General features: G+C 34.4%; 2 protein-coding genes across 7 annotated transcripts; both read right to left on the reverse strand.

Annotated features, from left to right (window-relative positions):
* Positions 1–5,319: 5,319 nt before the first annotated feature.
* On the reverse strand, positions 5,320–6,459 carry LOC133316177 (peamaclein). The gene is made up of 2 exons (XM_061517900.1): positions 5,698–6,459; positions 5,320–5,589 (listed from the first exon to the last, which is right to left on the reverse strand). Exons 1-2 carry the CDS (start codon positions 5,783–5,785, stop codon positions 5,405–5,407), a joined length of 273 nt encoding a protein of 90 aa, XP_061373884.1. The 5' UTR covers positions 5,786–6,459; the 3' UTR covers positions 5,320–5,404.
* Positions 6,460–6,688: 229 nt separating this feature from the next.
* LOC133316162 (protein DWD HYPERSENSITIVE TO UV-B 1) lies at positions 6,689–14,274 on the reverse strand. 6 transcript variants are annotated; one of them, XM_061517882.1, is made up of 11 exons: positions 14,139–14,256; positions 13,470–13,727; positions 13,304–13,361; positions 12,891–13,144; positions 11,795–12,395; positions 10,667–11,305; positions 9,798–10,238; positions 9,356–9,550; positions 8,940–8,996; positions 8,139–8,201; positions 6,689–7,133 (listed from the first exon to the last, which is right to left on the reverse strand). In XM_061517882.1, exons 4-11 carry the CDS (start codon positions 13,046–13,048, stop codon positions 7,050–7,052), a joined length of 2,238 nt encoding a protein of 745 aa, XP_061373866.1. In that variant the 5' UTR covers positions 13,049–13,144; positions 13,304–13,361; positions 13,470–13,727; positions 14,139–14,256; the 3' UTR covers positions 6,689–7,049. The 6 variants fall into 6 exon arrangements, with proteins under 6 accessions (XP_061373866.1, XP_061373867.1, XP_061373865.1 ...); XM_061517883.1 differs by having other exon boundaries at positions 13,470–13,536; positions 14,139–14,176; XM_061517881.1 differs by lacking the exon at positions 13,304–13,361 and having other exon boundaries at positions 10,667–11,293; positions 13,470–13,536; positions 14,139–14,274.
* Positions 14,275–15,956: the final 1,682 nt, after the last annotated feature.

The following is a 15,956-nucleotide window of genomic DNA, read 5'->3' on the forward strand; positions in this document are numbered from 1 at the left end:
GTGAATAAGCATTCTGGCGATCACCTTCAAAAACCCAAGAATTCCTACATTTCCAAATTTTCCAGGCTAAGATTCCAAATAAAAGAGGCCAGTCCGACCCCATCCCCCAATCCTTTGAGCTGTCTAAATTAGAAATGATCCAATTGTGCAGGTTGAGGTTGAAAAATTCACGCTGATTTATATGAGGCATTATCATGCACCATACTTCCTTTTTCTTATGTTAACCGACTGGTGCCGAGCGTTAAGCTTGAATTGCCAATCCATAAACTCCTTCAGCGTGAACTATTTAAAGAATCTCGTCCCAACATTTAACACTATCAATATAAGATTTTATAAGAGTTATGTTGTAGAAAAAGTAATTGTGTAATATTATAGAAATTTGTTTTGTGTGTCGTAATTTTCTTTTTTTCTTTTTTCTTCAAAAAGTGTGGGCCCACAAAATGTTGTGTGTAAGAAAATTTATTGTGTCATGTTAAATGACAGATGCAAACCCCAACAATATATTAGTCTATAACTCTATATCAATATTGAATATATAATATAACTGGACAAAAAATTATTTCTTATTTCTATTTGAGTTTCCGAGCAATCGGTTCCTTCTCACGAAAAAAAACATTTGTCAAACGCTTTTTTTATTCCCAGATTAAAATAAAGAAAAAAATATTTTTGGAAAGATTGTGATCCGTACAGGCTTACATTCTAAATTATTTTTTAATGGAAAAAGTATTTGTCATTTTAAATGACAGAAAGTTATATCATTTTAAGAGAGATAGACACATAATAAATTTTTTTATTTAAATTTTAAATTAAAAAAAAGCACTCACTTTCTCTCTCCCATGATTTTCATTTTTCGTGTCTATCTCTCCCCTAAAATGACATAACTTATGTCATTTAAAATGACAAATATCAAACCCTTTTTTAATTTAGTTTTAAAACTAATAAGCAAGTATTATTTTAACAGTATTTTCATTATATATCTAAATCAAATAATTTTTTTCCTAAAAACTAAAAAAATCCGTTTTTCATATCTTAAGTTTGCAAAGTGGTTATTCAAGTCTAAGTTTTTTTTTATGCTTACACTTTCGGGATTGTTTTTTATCTTCCTTTGCTTTTAATGATTATTAAGGTCTAACGTTAATTTCCTATTAAATATCATTGACATAAGTGATAAGGAGTTTGTGTCTGTTGATCAGAGGTCTTAAGTTTGAGCTTTATGAATGAAAAAAATAATCTTGGAAGAACTGCTTCTATATAAGATCCAGCACAATACTTGAATCGGACTCATCCTAATGATGTACCTTTTGAGGAGACTCAAAAGAGTGTTAATTTCCTAAGTTTTTTTAATGTTTTCTCTTTGGGGGGGGGGGGGGTTTTTACTGTTTCACCTGTATCTTTTTCTTTTTAATGGAATTATTGTTTCTCATATTAAAGGAGATAGTTTTATTTTATATGTACACACAAAAATATAGAAACTTATGTTTTATTTTTCTCTCTCTTCTCTTCACAGAGACTAACATAGACCCACACACTTTTATATGTGTAAGAAATAAAATTATTTTCTATAACATAAGAATCATTAATGTTTTTTTATTGTTGTCTTTTTTTTTTCTTTCGTGAAACGGTGGAAATTTGATTGCGCTAATGTGAAAATTAATTTGAAACTGACAGTATCTCTCAAAGTTCAAATATAATTACCTGAATTATTATATTTAGAATTTCAAACATTGTTAGTTTTAATGTTAATTTCCGCATTTATCAACTTTCACAAATGAAAAACAAAATACATAAATAATATATATATAGAGACAGGGGTAGGATCATTTGACACCAGTGTAAAATTTAAAATTTGACACCTCATCTGAGAGTCCTTAGACCAAAAAAGATCGATGGTATCGCATGCTTACAAATCAGAGTCGTTAATCTTTTTTCATCTAATGGCTCTCAGATGAGGTGTCAAATTTCAAATTCGACACTGGTGTCAAAGGATCCTATCTCATATATATATATATGTGTGTGTGTGTGTGTAGGATTAGGATCATTTTACATCCGTGTAAATTACACTCTCAATCTTGACCATTGATTCTAATAATGTAAGCCATTGGATACAAGTGGATCAATGCTCAAGATTGAGTGTAAGACTTCTAACTCTTACACCGGTGTAAGAATATCATGCCCTATGTATATATATATGTGCGTGTGTGTGAAATTATTTTTAATTTTTTAAAGAAAAATATTTGTCTTTTTAAAGGATGATTATTTTAATTATATAATATTTTTTATTTAAAATTTAAATTAAAAAAATGACTCACTTTCTTTCCATGATTTTCATTGCTTATTTTTTTTTCTCACTTAAAATGACACAACTCTATATCCTTTAAAAGGACAAATATCAAACCCTTTCTTTTATCAAATAAAGTTAATTTAATTTAAAATAATTATATAATACATAAGGTAAAAAAAACTTAAAAACATGAAACTATTTTATTTTAGGTTTTTGTTTTTCTACCGTTGCTACAAGAAAAAATTCTTGCAGCAACTTATTATAACTATGTATCACAGGTAGTATATAGTTATAATAAGAAAGCTGTTTTTTTTTTCTCCTCAGATTTTATTGGCTGACATGGCGGAAAATGAAAAAATAATTTTATCATTATAACTATGTACTACCCGTAATACATAGTTATATTAAGTTGTTGCAAGAATTTTTCCTTGAAACAACAACAGAAAACTATTTTCCTTTATTTTATCTATCAATCCATCTCGTCCTTTTGCAGAGTTCGACAATCCAGCTTCTGGTGGTCAAGCTTCCGACAATAGAAGCACTTCAATTCGTATCTCGGTCTTGACCGGCCTCTGGAAATATCACGTCCATTATGACCCCAACTCTTGCTTCGACCCTGGGAGTCGGACTTTCCTCTAGTCTGAGTGTATTTGCCTCGATCATGCTGGTTACACCTTGTTCTTTTTTCCTGGCTTCTTCATTCAGAAGGCTGCCAGTTACGGCATCCATTGTAACCTTTCCATTAGGAGCCGAATTACTCAATGTCACTATCAGCGTATCCCATCTTTCTGGTAGCGAGCTCAACAACAGCAAAACCTGCATCTCGTTATCAATCTTCATCTCGGCTTTGGACAGTTGTTTCATGATTCCTTTGTAAGCATTGAGGTGTTCGATCATATTCATGTCGTCCTTGTATTCCATCTTCATAAGTCGGCGAACCAGGTGTGCATCGTTCTTGGGAGTCTTTTTCTGAATTATGGACTCCAACTTTGTTCATAACTCGTATGCATTGGTGAACTCGACAACTTGATCAAAAAGGCTTTTGTCTATATATTTTCTGATCATGGCAACTGCTTTCCTATTCAGGATCTCCTATTCATTTGCATTCTTTCCTTCATGCATCTCAGCTTGGGTGATGGGCTCATATAAATCTTTGCAGTAAAGGTGGTCTTCCATCATCGGCCTTCAATATGTGAAGTTGTTAGCAGTCAGCTTAAACATGTCTTCATCATAGGCAACGTTACTAGTCTCCATCTCATCTCCTTTAGAACCCTTCCAACTCGGGCTCTGGTACCACTGTCAGGAACTCGATTCCATTAAGGTCGGCGCGGAAGCGTGTCACAAGTCAAACGTCGAGCTCGGAGCTCGGCACTCACAATCAGAGGTCGGCCCGAGTCACCAGACCGACCTGTACGCAGCAAAAACAAAAAAATGCAGGAGAGAGATAAAGATGAACACAATCAAGTTGTTTAACGTGGGAAAACCTTCTCTAATATCAAGAAATAAAAACTCACGTGACACTACTTCAGAATCAAACTTCCACTATGTGAATAATGGGTTTCAAAAGATCAAACTTACCAACAAATGGTGGTACACTCAAACCTTATCTTTAATGGTGGTACTCTCAAACCTCACCTTCAATGGTGGTATTCACTCAAACTTCTTTAGGGGGCGTTTGGTTGAGGAGAAATTTTTTGAATACTAGGGAAATGTAAATAATAGGGAAATGGTTGGAAATGAGTTTGGTAGGAAAATGTAAAAAAAGTTGTTTGGTTGAAAAAAAATTTACCGGGCAAATTAGATAAGATTTATAAAGTCTATGTTTGGTTTGAAATAAAATATAGATGGAAAATAAGTGACAATTACGAAAATATCCCTGTTTTTAAATTTTTTTAAATCATGTACCCTTTACCTTCTTTTTTTTGTAAGGCCAATCAAACTCTTACAAATAAAAGGCATACCATTCTCTGGCTCTTTGTTCTCCTTGTTAAGGTTTTCGCCATTGACGGAATTGGAGTGAGATTCAGCACTGTGATTAACTGTGAAGGAGTTGTGTTGAGGCTGTGTGGGGTCGTTCCTGGGTGAGTGATTGTCGGATTGGCGAAACGAAAGAGTGGGATTTGAAGAGGGTTTCGAATTGCAGAGAACCATTAGATTTCTTCAACCTCCCACAAAAACATACAATGTGGTGGCTGGAAGTCAAAGCATTGCAGAGATTCACTTTGACGCTAGTAGGTCAAGCAAGGGTAGTTTTGGCAGCAGCGATTTTCATGATTTTTATTTACCTGGTTATCCGTCGAATACCACCATGGAAATAGGATGTTAGTGCCTGAGTTTTGATCCAATTTTGCATGCAAACCTCAATGCTAGGCAAATCAGTTACATAGGCAAATTTTTGGATCCCCTCTACCAAACGTTGACAACTAACTTATCCATTTTCAGATGCCTATCAAAATTTTGAAATCTCCTCCACCAAACGCCCCCTTAAGGAGATCGAACAGTGAAGTTTTCTCCTAGTGGTGCTTTTAAATCTCTCTCGAAATTTTCTAACTCTAATTTCTCACAGACCATAAACTTATATAAGAGAGAAAGAAAAATTCTAAAATATCAAAAGTGAGATTAGTGTTTCTTGAACCCCTCAAAACACAACATTTAGCCTTGAACTGCATTAAAGGAGGAATGGCCCAACACGGATTTGTTATTTATTATATTATTATTGAACTGACGTCAGTGAAATGCAAAGCCTTGGATTATAATATTGTTTGTTTGCCACAGTTATACTGACATGTTACATGTCTGTAAGTGCGATGCGACACATCACGGTGCTTTAAATTTCGAACTAGGAATCGTACGGGAGAACCCTAGGTATTATTAATATGCAATCATGTTCATAAACTACTGTTTGTTTGTGTTTGCAAGTTGGAGAATAGGATAAAAGATCAGAAGTCAAAACTAAGACATAGATGTCAAATTTATTCCGCTTCAGATCTAACACCAAACAGACATTGGAAATTGGAATAACAAGAATCCAACATTGCTGACACAGATAACTCTAACCAACTCAGTTGGCACAAAACACACGTCCGCTTTCTCACTCACAAGCTCTTTATTTGAGTTCATAAATCAAGGACATTTGGGCTTGCCCTTTTTGTTAAGCTTGTCCCTGTAGCAAGGGCATTCATGCTTGTTCCCATATGTCCCAGAAGGAACACATTTGCACTCCGTGCAGCATATTCCACAGTACTTCAAGCACCTATCCCGAACTCCAGCCACTGAGCATCTGTCCGAGCACTTTTTGCTGCAATCGACTGCAATTAACAGGGAAAGAGCTAAGCTCAAAATATTCACTGAACCCCACAAAAACAAGAGACAAAATAGATATTATTTTAATTTAGAACAGTTACATAAAATCTTACATGGATCTTCATAAGCAATGGCTGGCTCCAAGAAACATGAGCTTAGAAGAAGGCAACAAAATAGCAGTGTGGCAAAGAGAAGCTTCATTTTTGTTTTTCTTACTTGTTGGAGAAAATATAGAACAGGAAAGAAAGGAAGCAAATGTAGGTAGGTGAAACTTTTCGGAGTGTCTTAAGAGGTTTGTGATTGAATTAGCAAAAGCATGTATTTATATTGATGAAGGCTTGAATAAGGTGACAACTTGGGAATAGGGCTTTACAAAAGTTAGAGACAAAAATAATATTTAAAGCAGAAGCATCAGTTGAGTTTCATGTTGGATACAATAAAGTATAAGAGAGTCGGTGGGTTGTTCCACCCAGGAAGAGACACCCAGCAATGGTTAAGGTTCTCAACCCACGAGTTTTCTGCGCCTACGAAGCCTTCTAGTGCCTTCCTTCCCCTTTGTCCGTTTGTGCTTGTTGCGTTGCTCTGTTTTTTTACTTCCTAGCTGTAAATAAATGAACATATTTACAGCTAGTGAGCAGTACTTGGCGGTTTGTTTTGGATTAGCTGGCCATTACGCTTAATAAAGCAATAAAAAATAGTTGACGACGGATGTCGCGTCACTAATGCATGCATTCATTTGCATACAGCTTATCCGTCTAATTTATCAGTAGTGGCATTGAAGCGTTTCAGAGGATTTTCGCCAACAAGAACTGTTCACCTATTGTGTTTTTGTCAACTGCAAAGACATCTAAAGCAGCCATTAGAATTGATATAATGATGAGATATTTGAATTATTTATATTAAGTTGTGTTTAATTTCCACTATTATATATATATAAAAAAAAAAAAAAACACCATACCTGTTTAACAGATGTAAATTTGCACTTAAACATTTGACTCACAAAAAAAAAAAAAAACATTTCTTTAACCAACTACTATTGATTCAAGTCACAAGTAGTTTGGAGAGAAAAATTAATGGATCCGACCACTGGATTAAATTGACTTCGATAAAATTAAAAAATAAATTTTTTTCCTTGAGGAGTTAAAAGAGAAGAAATGGTCAATTAATCTCCATTATTCATGTTAAAAAAAAAAAAAATCCCAGGGACCCTGGTTCAAAAGGAATTTTAACTAGCACGTGAGCGAATATTCAGCTTCATCATATTACCATTCAAAGTAGATTTTACAAACACAGGTGTGCGATAGCTACAACTATGGTGTCCTTACAGATGGTTTTTATTAACACTCATTGGATTTACATTATATTAAGCAAAGCTTAGCTTAATTACTTTTTATCCAAAATTATACTTTTTATCTATAAAACACCGACTGAAAATCAGCTCTACATAATACATACAAATCGTACATCAAGCACCCATACTGGGGGACGGACAAAGGCGCTGGTCATCAGAATCATCCTTGGCATGACCACCAGATGCCAGTAAGTTGACCTGCAAATATTAAAATAATAAAAAAAAATCACAATTTAAGAAATTTGCTCTCCTGCTTAGCACAGTTCGAATCGAATATTTCATCCCTCTCGTTTTGAGTCTTCCAATGTGAAAGGCATAATAAGACTGCAATTTTTTTCTCGTGTTTGGACGAAATAGAAATGAGCGAAAAATGAATAAGAGTATCATTTCAATGTATAATTGTGAAAGAAAATGAAGGGGAAAATCTCAGTTGTTGTATTAGTAATATATCTTTATTATATCTGTAAATCATATAAAATTTAATTTTGAATATAATAGAAACACTTTTTGCAAATTATATTAAAGATTATCTTCTGCAAATGAAAATAAAAAAAATTCCTAGAGAAACCTTTAAATCATATAACAACTTTTTGAATAAATTATAGTATACCATCCTATATTTAGTTCATTTTGTTAGAAAATCAGTTATACTTTCAATTGAAACAATTAAATTTAACACTATATTATTATAACAATTAAACATATATCTTAACTTTAAGACACATTTTTTTATTCCTCAACCCAACATTGGCCACCATCGCAGTCTTTGTCACCATCAGCGGTCGGTGGTGATAGTGGGTGGCGAGGCAGATGACCGGTGTGGGAATGAGGTTCTGTACATATTGGTTTTATAAAAAAGGACCCAAGTATAAGGAGGTAAGCTATAATTTAACCAAAAATTTGATTGACATTTTTTACGTATGGGATAAAGCAATAAGATTATAAAATGTTCAGTTCTAGAAAATGAAACTCAGTGGGACAAATTAATGATGTGGCTTTTACTCCCTCTATCAATAGTTTTGCCTCCATTTTCTTCCCAGAGTTGGTAGAATCGGAAAATAATTGGTCCCATTTCCTCAATTTCTTAACTATTCATTTTCTACTCTCAATCCAGACAAGTAAAGGAAAACTGAGAGATCAATGAACATATCATTGAGATTGTCGTGCTATAGAATAACGCATATAAGAAAATATGGTACAAACCTTGACAATTTCAGACTTGGATCCTGGCCGCATGTAAGCTGCTAACACACTCAAATTGAAATCCTGCATATAACATCATTTGAAAGAAACGAGAATTCAAATTAAATAAAGACCACCGTGTTCCTATTCATAATGTTTGAAATTAGAAAAAATTGTTTCCGTATACCGGGGATAATATTAAATTCTTAATATCTCTTTATAATCAGTTTTTAATTTCTTTTATTAGGGGAGATTTATTTCCTTATTTAATCCGTAATTCACAATTCATATTTTTTTACTCTTTAATACATAATAACAAGCGAAAAATAATGTAAATACATCATGCTGGAGAAATGAAATGTTCATGAAGATACAAATATAAAATAACTATTTCCTGCCTTTCAGCAAAGCATTTACAACATATAGGTATCCAACCTAGACAGTTTAATTATGTCGAGTTCAATCCCGGAAAATTAATGGAAAAGCTGTAATACATCACCAAAGAGAAAGCAAGCAACTACAACCTCCACATTTTTTTTGGCGAAAAAAAGAAGTAATTGACATGCATAAATTAATCAGAATAGCTATTTCAATTTTCATGCCATGAATGGATTTTTAGTGACAGAAAACTTTTATGTCACTTGCAAAGAAAACAACAAAAATGAAATAGAGAAAGAAAAATCATAAATTTTCCAAAATGATAGTGAAAGACATTTAACCATAAAAAGCCCCCACGTTGTTCACCTCCCCTGTAAGCCTGCTAACTAGGATTGCCTTTTCTTTTTGCTTAGAGAAGGCTGGGATAAGCTGAAAAGAACTTACCCTGAAAGGATCACCCCTCAAAGATTGAACAAACATGGAACTTCCTAAGCTTCTTCCCTGGACAGAAGTAAACAAGTTAATACAATGGAACAACGATTCAATGAAATGAAAGCACAATAATCAGATATCAGTTATTTGTGTTCCTTTCTAAGCTGGCTTTTTAGACATCACTTTTTGATAGAAAAATATGGGAGGGAATATAAACGTACAGGTAAGGTTGAAAAGTGCAGACTAGCTTAAAATAGGGGACAGTCCTATCATATAATTAAATATTTCCTTTATATTCTGTTTGAAGGTATGCAATAAGCAATTTACTCTCTCTCTCTCTCTCTCTCTCTCTCTCTCTCTCATTATGCAGATTTATTACAAAAATCTCATCCAGCAAGTAAAGCACGTCAATTAGATGATTGATGTACCTCCAGGGATATATCTCTCAGGCGCCTCCCTGTTTGAGCACAGCAAACACGGACAACGTGTTCATCACAACTCCCACTTATAATGTAGTCCCTCCCATTCAAGTAATAAGAACGGGTGTAATTTTGAGAACTTCCAGTGGAAGCTATATCAAAAACCAAATGAAGCCTACCGTCGACAGCCTGAAGTTGTTTAACCTGACAAGATTTACATGTTAGTGTGGACACTAACAATGTGTTTGTCAGGATAAAATTTGCCAAACAAAGAGAAAGACAAGCAAGTAGGCAATCAACTGAAATACCGTACATAGATAACACAAATCTGATGGAAATTGTTACTGGCTTTAAATCTGAATCAGATTTCGCAGGCGTGCATGGCCTATACCATTAATTGTACTTTGCATGCACTGACCAGTAACTAATCACACTACAAAGTAAAAATTACCTCATTATCAACTGCTGATGCAAGAATATATTGGTCATCTGGAGAAAAGCAAACCATCACATTTCCTCTAGAGCTTGAAGCAGTGAAGCAAGGGTGTATGGGTTTCTGTCTCAAGTCCCACATCTTGACATCCTGATCAAATGATGAAGTGGCAAAAATTGACGGGGAATGATTTGCAAACTTGACTACATTAATATGCCCATGATGCATATCTGTGAACACTTCTAAGCGCTTTCCACTGTTGATGTCATACAAAGCAACATTTCTTGAGTAACCACTTGCGAGAAATAGTTCATCCGTAGAGTTAACATGAACAGATGTCAACTGGTCAAATTCATCAAAGGTAACACAACTAGAATTCCCATATATGCCAGTAATTTTTTTTGGTGTATGGCGGATGTCATACAATTTCAAGGAACCATTGTCTGAACCTGCTATAAGCTGGCATGCAACAAGGAAAAAAGAACAGCATCAGAAATTGCCATTCAAACAAAATCACTGGAGGAGCAAATGCTCTAAAACTAACTATAAAGAATGGAATACTCCACTGAATTAATGCCTTTCTTAGATAAATAATCTTTCTAGTCATTCTGATAATGGTAACTAAATACAAATTATCCTTACAGCTAGCAAGGCTGTACTATTATTCATGCAGAAAATCACAGCATGCCATATCTCTCTCTTTAAAACCACTTTGGCCTCTACAAGGCTATGTGTGACAAACAACCGATTCTGTTAGTTGATGTAGCTTTCTGGGACAATCACTTCAATAATTTCCGATATATATAGCTGCTAGTATTCACTGAATAAGTTAATAACCACGGTAAATATGATTGCTATAGATCACTTCTCTTGGAACAAGCACATACCTTAGAGGGATATTTCTTGAGCCAACAGAGACCCAAGACACTATTCATTGCTCCAAGTGATGGGATATAACTCACAATATGTTCATTCTCATGGTTAATGACAACTACTTCACCATCTAAGGTTCCAAAAACCATCAAGCTGGAGTCAGATGGATGGTACTCAAACTGCCTTGGACGAAAGCCCTTATCCAATTCACATCCTAATATAGAAAGGGGATGCAAGAAAGGCCAAGTTGAAGACCCCATTTTAGCAGCAGAAAGAGACCTAGTGTACAAATATTGGGACTTTCCAGAAGGATATGATGGCCTACACTTAGAAGATCGCGCCTTAATGTGGCCTGATTTTATTTCTCGCTTCTGTAAGATATTCACAACACTCTCTTTGTGCTTCCATCTGTATGGAAGATATTCAAAGTATTGAGAAAATATTCCAGTAGCTCTTTCCTTGTCAATCTTTCTGATGTGCACATTATCTAAAATTTTCAGATTTGGTAATGAAGCTATCATGAATTCTCTGTAATGTTTCTCATAGCATATCGGTGATGCATGGCGAGACATATACTTCATAGAAATATCAGCAATATGCCCAGTAAAGGTACCTTGCAATGACTCTTTCATCTCTTCATTCTGTAATGTTAACTGCCAAAATTAAAGATCAAGAACGATTTGGAAGTTACAACTCGGATAATATGGACATAAGAAATCATATATTAACATGAATCACTTCTACGCAATTTAATTGTAAGCATTTCACAAATAGAGTCATTTACTAAACTTTCAAAAAAGCAAAGTGATCATGAAAACAAAGAGGAAGTTCACATAATAGAAAACCATAATTCTTATAATTAATATGACTATTTCAGTATCCAAGCTATAATCATTACCACAACTACATAGTATTTTATAAAATAATTAAAAGGATATAAGATGCAAGCTGATGCCATAACCTCAAAACTACAATGATCGTGATTCTTTTAGAATACAATCTTTACACAAATTAATAGCATAATATTTACAATAGCCTACAACAATGAACAATAACTTAGTGAGAGAGATTAGCCATTATTGTTCTGCTATTGAGACCACTCTAGAGGAAATCTAGATTGGAAGGGAAGCCAAATTGACTACCTCATTCTGAAGAGGCACTTGGAAATTCCACCCAGGAAAAACATCTGACAACCAGTATCTATGATTAAGACTAGTAAAGTCAACTTCACTATCATCTGATGAATCCTCAACCATGCTTTGAACATCGTGATTACTAACTTCTTCATCGAAAGAATAAAAATTTCTCAGTGGATCTTCGACACTAAAGTTGGGATCTGTCAGTTCCCTTGTATCAGTGGAGGACTCACCAATAAAAGGAACGCTATTAAGTAGACTAAAATCAGCATTACCATCTGATTTCCCACAGGGTGAGATATTATATGTCTCAGGGTCAGCATCATTACAATACTGCCAATATTGAAACCTTAGTTCAACCAAAGAAGGAAGCTTAGAGAGAGCAGCAACAGTTGTCCATAGATTTGTAATCCGTGTGTCACACATTGAGAGGCACATTAGATTGGGCATGCAATTAAAACAGTCCTCTTGGAAACTCATAAGGGTAGAACTAAAATCAAGATTAAGGGTGTGCATATGCATGAACTCCCCTATCAAGTTCAGCTTCTGGAAACGTGAAGACTTCAATGTCAAAACTTGGCATGCCAAACCTCTTCGTGAGATATCCCTGATGAAAACCCAACATTAGTCATGAAAAGCAACATATGCAACAAAAATCTAAAACTTCAGAAAGTGATTCCATTGAGGCAAATTCTCCCTATAATGAATGAACCATCCATGTTTTAGACTTTTAGGTAAACAACTAAACAACTCAGTGTATATCATCATTAAGAATGAAGCACCACATGTAATTACGTTAATTGGCTACTATAAAGGCCACAGGTAATTGTTAGTAACAAAAGACCCAGTATAAAGACGATAATTTCACACCCAATTGATATAAAAGAACCTTGCACAGATTTTCATCTAATTGTGTAAAAACCCAACTCTCATATTTAGTAGAATGAAGATTGTTGATTATTCTGACTTGCCAGAATTCCAAAGGCTAGAAATTCCATATTACAATCTCAAATTTGCTGAAAACGTAAGAATAAAGGCAACTAAACAAACAGAAATTACATCATTTATACAAAGATAATCCACAGCAAGCACCATAATATACCGTAGGAAGTCTTTTCCAAATGACAGATCCTGTAGATCAACTACTTGAAGCTTTTGATTAATAGCACGCATCAATGATAATGCATATTCTCCATTTAATACACATGATGATTCGCTACGTACATCAACGGCTTCTATTTCAGAAGTATCAAGGTTCATGCATACATCAAGAAGTGGAGCAAAATCAATATCCTTAAGGTCATCAAGTATGATCTCGAGGCTGCACAGCTCTTGGCAGGACTTTTTGACCTCAGCCTGCATGATCATGGTCAGGTTTAGTTTCTTACTCCATGACAAGGATAAAGTAGAAAATGGAATATAGTCACCACACCCTGCGAACGGAGAGTCAATACACACACGCCCCAAAAAAGAAAAAAAAAACTGGAGTAAAAGAGAGGGGAAAAAACTGTATACTGTATATAACAGTGAAAAATTGGTTGAGACCAAAGTTTGATGCAAGTGTCCTCATTTACTGCATTTACAAGGAAACACTAGCAAAGCTGTACATATGAAAACAAAGAAATTGAAATAGTTTCCAGTGCTTTAGCAGCAAATCGGGTGCTGGAAACAAACAACAGACCTTGAAAAAGCTTGACAAAATAGCAGTATTAGGCAAAACGCCATGTCTCCTGCAAGAATCAATATACCTAGAACCAAAACCAATATTAGGTAATTAGAATGGAGTCAAAAATACACAGAAATACAAACAAGGCAAACAGTGATTTAATTAGCAACTGGGGAAACTATCAAAACTTTGGTCAAAGAATTTAATCAAACAGCCTGTGCGTATACAAGCTTGTTTCCCATTGTTCATCTCTTTCTTTACCACCCAAAAATCCTGATTCAACAACACAATGCAAAGGGAGAAGCAGTGAATTCACCAACTGTTCAAGGCAGGATTGACAACAAGGACGACAAAAAAAAAAAAAAAAAAAAACCTATAAGCCAAAGAAATGACAACAAACTACGCATGCTGAACCTCAGCCACATGAAAATTCAGTATCCTTATGTAAGGAAATTCCCATAATTTCCCCAAAGAGTAACAACTACACAAAACTTGCGTTGTGAACATCAAGTTTACTCGATTCCAGCAAGCAACATCCAATTCCATGGTAATTAAGAGCGAATGACTGAAACTAACCACCAGCCACGTTTTATATAACAAAAAGCAATCCAAAAATAACAAAAGAGATAGAGAGACAAACACAAGGATAACAGCGCATTTTCATTTTGAGTTGATGAAGTGTACCTGTCTTCCAAGGTTTGGATGTCGACGGCCATGGCGATCGAACTTCGCACCAAGTGATTGGAAAAACTCTCCGATCAACAGTTTCAGAAACCAAAGCGGAAAACGTGAATGAACAACCCAAAAGGGATGAATAAGACCATGTCATAATGTAAAGCACGGATTAAGATACAAACAGTTTAGTTTTTTTTTTTTTTTTTTTTTTCTTTTTCTTCCCGTCCGACTGATTCTTCTTCTTTTCGTCGTTGATTTTAACTTTGGGCCTATAAATGGGACCCTTTTGGGATAGTCCAAGCCCAGTATAAGAAAAGAGTAGCACCGGCGCGGTGAGTTCAAGCAAGCCCAATATTCAAGACCATTTAGAAAGAGATGAAGTCCGGTTAAAAATGAAGTAGCAGAAGAGTGTTTCTTTTTTTCTTTTTTCTTTTTTCTTTTTTTTTTTTAGATATTTCAATTGATTCATCGTTTTGCGACTAGTCTGATTCGAGACAGGTTGGGAATTAAAGATTTATATCCTTTTCAAAGATGATACTGAAAAATATCAAACACATGCTCTCACTCTCAACTGCTCAGTTCTCTAAGCTTCAATTGAGTTATCATTATTTGGCTGTGTTTTTTTTTTGAACAAAATGTTAAGTGTTTATCTCATTCACACATATATATATATATATAGTGAAGATGAAATTTTGAACCATTACAATTGGTTTTATCAGTTCAGCCGAATAACATTATTTTTCTTTTCAATTTCAATTTTGATGGGATTATAAGAATAAATAGCTTCTAAGGACAAAATGGGTGATTAGGCTTTGCCAAATTAGTGCTACTCAAAGTGGGAACTTGGCCACGCAAGTGAGTTGACTTTTTCTTTTTAAAAATAAAAATAAAAATGGCCCTTTGTATGTTTTTAAATTTATGTGAAGAACAGTTTTAAGTTCAACTTAATGCTAAGGGTCATCTATTTCAACAACCAAATAGAAGAAACTATGTGAAAAGGTTATCAAAATGTCAAATAAAGCGGCAGATGTAGTAGCTATAATTAGATGATCTTTATAAAGAATTTAAATTAAAATATTATTAAAAAAACAAAGTAAGGTAAGGTGCAAAAATATCGAGTTACTATCCTTCTATTTCCCCAAGCCATCATTGAATGCGAGATTAAATCTTTCAAGTCCAAATACCAAATCCGTCACTCAAAAACCCAACCATGTTGCCCCTCACTTTCTTCTTATCATACTTGACAGCTACACATCTTAAGAAAAAATAAATAAATAAATAAATATATATATATAGGATCCTTTGACATCAGTGTCAAATTTTAAATTTGACACCTCATCTGAGAGCCGTTAGATTAAAAAAGATCAATGGTGTCACATGCTTAAAAATCAGAGTCGTTATCTTTTTTATTTAACGGCTCTCAAATGAGGTGTCAAATTTAAAATTTGACACTGGTGTCAAAGGATCCTGTCTCATATATATATATATATATATGTGTGTGTGTGTGTGGGGTAGAAATATTCGGATGTGATAAGTCTCGTATTAATTGAATAATAGGTTAAGTGAAATATATATAAGTGAGAGGATCCATGAATCCTAATATCTTTATATTTGAGATTATAACATGATGTCAGACTTAATTAATATGATAATATAGCCTTAACGGTAGTTGTGTCTTATTATTAAAAAGGAGAGGAAAAAGTTGACCACCTCCACTTTTAAGTCAGGTCTTTTCTTCGTGATCTTGTTTTTCCTCTTCTTCTAAGATTAGTTGTAAAGCTGAGCCCACAACTGATTACTCACACCCATCAAGAAGATGACCCAGTT

The sequence above is a fragment of the Gastrolobium bilobum genome, unplaced genomic scaffold, assembly GCF_033153095.1.
Source record: "Gastrolobium bilobum isolate Gb01-03AN ecotype WA unplaced genomic scaffold, APGP_CSIRO_Gbil_v1 utg25868, whole genome shotgun sequence".
Lineage (NCBI taxonomy): Eukaryota > Viridiplantae > Streptophyta > Magnoliopsida > Fabales > Fabaceae > Gastrolobium > Gastrolobium bilobum.

Excerpts from the sequence above, each read along its gene's own strand:
- LOC133316177 (XM_061517900.1), bottom strand. The coding sequence starts at position 5,785 with ATGAAGCTTCTCTTTGCCACACTGCTATTTTGTTGCCTTCTTCTAAGC. Across the intron at positions 5,590-5,697 it reads CATTGCTTATGAAGATCCAT|TCGATTGCAGCAAAAAGTGC; the intron begins GTAAGATTTTAT and ends TGTTAATTGCAG.
- LOC133316162 (XM_061517880.1), bottom strand. The coding sequence starts at position 14,170 with ATGGCCGTCGACATCCAAACCTTGGAAGACAG. Across the intron at positions 10,239-10,666 it reads TCAAGAAATATCCCTCTAAG|CTTATAGCAGGTTCAGACAA; the intron begins GTATGTGCTTGT and ends GTTGCATGCCAG. Across the intron at positions 9,551-9,797 it reads CATCAGCAGTTGATAATGAG|GTTAAACAACTTCAGGCTGT; the intron begins GTAATTTTTACT and ends AAATCTTGTCAG.